This window comes from Eimeria mitis, genomic scaffold, assembly GCF_000499745.2.
Source record: "Eimeria mitis Houghton genomic scaffold, Emh_scaff906, whole genome shotgun sequence".
Classification (NCBI taxonomy): Eukaryota; Apicomplexa; class Conoidasida; order Eucoccidiorida; family Eimeriidae; genus Eimeria; species Eimeria mitis.
In genome coordinates, this window is record NW_013576666.1 from 760 (window position 1) to 6,150 (window position 5,391).

Sequence of the window (5,391 nt, forward strand, 5' to 3'; positions counted from 1 at the left end):
CATCGTCGGAATAACGGGGCCACAAGGATGTGGCAAGACGACGCTCTGCGCTTCCCTCCTCGTGAGATGACTTCAGTCCATCTTTTTGCTCTAGGCTCAGTAACCCCTCGGATAGCTGCAGCAGCAGCAGCAGCCGCAGCAGAAATACAAGCCAAGTGGCACCAGAAGCAATAGTGGGAGTGGTGCCGCCATTTTGCAGTTTTGCCTTTCGTACTGGTTGAGGTTGTTCACCTTGCGTCCGAGCTGCGACAGCACTCCCCTTGCTGTTTTCGTGCCAAGCAAAAACTATTCTTACTCCTTTCCTTGCAGCGCGAAATTCGCTTTGGACATACCCTCGCTGTCTGTCTATGTAGGCTGGTCTCAGCGTCTTGGGCGTGAAGGCGGCAACAGCCTCTATGGATGATTTCTACTTGCCCACTAAATTTCTACCACCCATAATCTTCAGGGGTGAACCCAACTCCAGGCCAAGACTTCTTCCTCGTCGGGGCCCTCCGGGCACACATGATCTAGCCCTGTGCTGCGGCGTGTTGAGACGCATCAAGGAGAGAGAACCGTATGTTTCTACAGGAAGTGAAGTGCAGTCCTGGTGGGGGAGGGAACATGCCGTGCATGTTACTTTGTGTGTTTAGTGAAACTAACTGGTTGAATCTTTAGGCTGTAGGGGTGGTCGCCTAGGGTTGGGGCTGCGACTGCTGTGGCATCTCTCCAGGAACATCATGCTGCCCAAGTACGACAAGAGTCAAATGAATGGAACGGGGGATAGATCACGTGAAGAGGTCCCGCTGGATGCAGCGGACCTCGACGTGTTTCTGTTGGAGGGATGGATGCTTGGTTAGTCACGCTGCTGCAGCTACCTCTGCCTTCACCACTGCTTCCTATGCTGCTCATTGAGAAGGCTTGCACTGCATATACTGCTTTAGATCCAGCTGGTTTTGCTGTTGCCCCTTAAAAACGCCATACTGGGCGTTTCATAGGTCGTACTCATAGACGTATCCCTACCATCTGTCTAGACCCAACGGCAGATGCAGGCATGGGTGTTCCCCTGCATATATGTATTCTGCGTTTCGTTGCACAGGATCAAATCCATACTCACGCCCTTGTATTTTGCTCGTTCCCCCACAACCACGTAGATTAGGGTGTCTGTAGAGTATGCATATGCATTAGGGAGAGCCTCAAGAGGTTTTTTCGCACATGCTTCACTGTATTTCGCTGCACATCTCTCGTGGGCCTGCAGGATTTCGTCATGTAGATCCGGATGTGCTCATGGAGTGGGATTTTTCCGACGAGCAACGAGAAGAACTGCTTCAAATTAACGAGTTCGCTTGCTGTTNCTCATGGAGTGGGATTTTTCCGACGAGCAACGAGAAGAACTGCTTCAAATTAACGAGTTCGCTTGCTGTTGCAGTTTCTAGCTTTTGCTTCGGATGCTGCAGCTGGTTGGCCTCCAGCAGCTGTTGTTGCTAGCTGCTGTAGTTCCCGTTGCTGCTAGCTGCTGGTGGAAAGGGCCCCCTAAGGTTTCTGCAGGAAAAGTAGTTGAAGCAGGCTACAAAATGCATGCCACATAACGAATTTCAGTTCGCTGTTTTGTGCTGACATCGGGGCTGCAGATCGCTGAAGGAGTATGAGCGGCTCTATGCATTTATGGACCTTTGGCTCATCGTCAAGGCAAGCAGCGGCAGTAAAAGCGAGATGCGATGCAACAACAGATTGTTTCCACTCGCAACAAAAGCTTGCAAAGCTTCGACAACTGTACATCGCCAGTAACATGACGTTCTTGCGAGGAATGTTTCCTTGTACTTTGTTTTATCTTTCTCCGCAGGTGGAAACGGCAAGATGGGTTTATAAATGGAGACGGCAACAAGAAGAGTAGGCATTACTAATACGTGCATATCATTAAATCCTACTAGGCAACCGAATGNGAGACGGCAACAAGAAGAGTAGGCATTACTAATACGTGCATATCATTAAATCCTACTAGGCAACCGAATGCTGTTTGCTGTTGCTAATAATGAAACAATGGCACGAAAGAGGCAAAGAATTCTGTCTCTTATTTCCTGGTGTTGCTGCAGAGACACGCGAAAACTGACAGGATCCGGTATGACGTCCGGCGAGGTCAACGGCTTTGTTGATAGGTGAGCGCCGCGTGGCGCAGTTATGCGGCATCTGCACGGTCACTGCGTGGACTCATCTCTCAGCGTTTGCGTTTGCATCCTTGCTCGTACAGGAAACACACATAGGGACAATGCAGAAACCCCAAATTTCTGGGGAAATATATCCTAGATTATATTACGTATTCTATGTATCCTCTCACCAGGCTGCACTCTAATGTCCTGTTGTTCTGAAATCAGCATCTTTTTGCATTACCTTGGAACACAGAAAATGTGTGAAGACCGATATACTAACTATTGTGAAAAGAGCCATGCATGCTGTGCACGCTCGTGATCTATTAAACAGGCTTGGGCGCCAAAAACACAAAATATACCTTACTTAGAGGCCTCTAGTTGGCTGCCTCCACATTTGTTACTACGTCCTAGTCATTTGGCTCTGCGCTGCACGTTGCCTATTCCATACATATGCGCGCCCGTATCTCTTCCTCCGTAAATCACAGCTGATCAATCTTTTAGCAGCGTGAACTTCCTGCAGCAGCATGCATGGATAAGTTTCACATCCGCTAGCTCGCAGTTTGCATGAGCATGAAATGTACTACAAATGCGTCTGTTTCCTGTTTTACGTGGCTGTTCAGGTTCATGCCACTGTACACGGTGTACTTGCCAGGGCTGTACGCCAATCCACCTCTTTCAGGGAAGGATCCTGACGACCAGCGCTGCCTCCTCGTTGAAGTTACAGAGCAACGGACAGTCAAATATGCTACATTCGTTTGATGGATTCTTGCGTCTTGGCTGTCCGTAGTATGCTCAGCCTCTGTTCAACAGTTTTTGCATCTGCATTTTGCTGGCCGCAATGCTGCACCGATAGCTTTTTCTCGTCTCGCTTCAAATTCTGTTGCTGCTTTTGCATTGATCAATTTTCCAACCCTGGACTCTATAGGTCTCTGATGGGAAGTGGTCACGGTTAGTCAATTGTCAGAGAGTTCAGTATCACCGTGTTCCTCTCTCGCTCCTTACAGCCTATGGGTTTTACCAACGGCAGTACCAGCTGCCGTAGAATTCCCATCACAGCAACCAATGCACTTTTGGATCGTCCCGCGTTAGTCTCCTCATATTTGCTTGCCTGTCCCTGAAGCCGCTGCCATTGGTCCTTCACCGCTCATTACCAATAGAACTCCCTCTGTTGCACTGAACAGGACCAGCTTCAGTCCCCGCGTTTTTATTTGTCGATACGGTTTTCTGCCTTCGGCGGTCTGCTCTCCAGTTGTGTGCATGGGTCTTTGTCCTGGCATATCATCCCATTATATTGAATCTTTGAGAAACTGGCTGTTGCCCGCCGAGATTACTCTTACTACAAGATGCAGTTGCACCACTGAATACGCAGTTCGTAGTGTATACCATACCGGAGCTGCCACTGTTGTTTATCGCTTGAGGAGCAGCAACATGGGCACCATCAAGCGGGCAATCTCCTGACACCCTCAGCTGCTCTTGGATGAATTTGCAAAGGTAGTAAGACATGTAGCACAGAAATGGTAGCCTACAACCGTCAAATTCGCCTCGCACAGACCGGGTGAGCGGATGCATCCAGTAAAGCAAATTAGCGCCATCGGTTTTGTGGCCTTTCCGGGTCAAAAGCTGCGTGCACCCTGGTATGTGCGTTGCCAAAATATTAAAGCAGCACACACTGCAATGTGTTGTTGGTTTGCAAGCGCATGATCGAATGGCTGCTGGCGCCCACGGCGTATCCTCCAGTCCATCCTTTAGCTGGCTTTGTGGAATATCGTGTCGGCCGTAAGCACATGCGACGCGTGCACGGCTACCTGCATGCACTCGTGCATGCTGGCTTTTTTGCTGTCTCCTGAGGCAGAGCCTCCTGCTGTTGCTGTTGTTACTACTGCGGGAACAGCAAAATGCCATCGAAGGCCTCAGGAGCATTTACAGGTCAAGCAAGCAAGAAGCTCAGCACTTCTGCCTCTTTACTCTTCGAGATGTTAGCTACGCGTGTTGCCTTTCTGTTGGCACTACTTGCGCATTCCTGTTTGTTGCGGCTTTCGTTACAATGGTCAAACTTGCCCGTCCGACTCCACTTGATTGATTGTATCCTCCTCTTTAGAAAAATCCAGTGCCGCATGCTTGGCCTCTTTCGCTGTTGTGACAATGCCCAAACTTGCATCCCTTTTCTCCCCCCCCCTTCGCGACCGAGTCAGTGTAGGCGACGTCATTCAAGCCCTATGGTTTCCTGCCGTTCTTCAGCTGTGCTTTGAGCCGCCTTACCTTTTTGCTCCGCCCAGGCTGCGAGAATTTGCGTACGGTAAGAACACTGCTCGGCCAAATCTTACCCTATGCGGGCGCGGAAAGGCGCTGTGCCGCCATTTGCGATGTTACTGCTCCTGCAGTTGCTCGCAGAGTGTGGAGGGAACGCCCATTTTTGTAACCAATGTATCAAACCTCTCCTCTTTATGTATTTCTGTCGTTTCCAACGTTTTTTTCCCTTTTAGTGCTACTTCAGTTTTTGCACCGTGAGTGCTGCTTCCGATGCAGTCGAAGGACAGCTGTGGCGCTCTTGATAATATGTCGCTAAACGCCAAGTGAACTCACACGCGTTGTCCTGGTACGGGTGGCTCTGATTTTGCTGCCGCTGGCGCTGCTTTTTGCTGCTGCTGCTGCTGCTGCTGCAGCGGCGGTTGCTCTAAATTGGTTTTGACATCGAGCGCGAAGGCAGTATTCGTTGGCCATATGCTGTTTGCGCATTCTGCTTTTCGGACTCATCCACAGTACCTTGACAACAGCTCATACTGGTGTTAATGCTCCTGGGGCTTGGTTCTTCAGCTGTCGCAGCATTACCGCTGATGTACTGACATCCCAGCACAGCGATATGGGGGATGACAGGTCTCTGCAACACTTCTGATGCTGCTGTGCAGCTCCTAGAATCTTTGGATAACAGCGTCAGCCTTCGCATGGCTGGGGACTCTGGAGGAAAACAGCAGTGGACAGAGCCGAGGTTGCAGGGCAACCTACTCCTGTTGTGACCGTCACAACGAACGTCCTTGCGAATAGAATGGAATAGCTCTGGCTGTGGGTTGGCAACTAGGGCCACGAGCTGCCTGCAGCTGATACGGACATTTCTACTTGCGCGCTAGTTGGTAACTGAGGGCCGACGAGGTGTCTAAAAATTGTCTTCGGCATTAGTACGTCCACCGACGGGGGCTTGGCCACGCTTACAGCAAGGAGCAGTGCAGGCCACCGCTTCCTCGCCGCAGTAGCCCGAGGCATCTGGACCGGC

The 5,391-nt window shown here is 50.4% G+C and overlaps 1 protein-coding gene across 1 annotated transcript in view; it reads left to right on the forward strand.

Moving 5' to 3' along the window:
• The window catches only part of EMH_0025080 (uncharacterized protein), a gene marked incomplete at both ends in the record, with an annotated part of 1,496 nt that extends 660 nt beyond the window's left edge, over positions 1–836 (forward strand). Inside the window, 2 exons of the mRNA XM_013502396.1 lie at positions 354–586; positions 710–836. Coding sequence (XP_013357850.1) covers positions 354–586; positions 710–836 — 360 coding nt within the window. The remainder of the gene's footprint in view (positions 1–353; positions 587–709) is intronic.
• Positions 837–5,391: the final 4,555 nt, after the last annotated feature.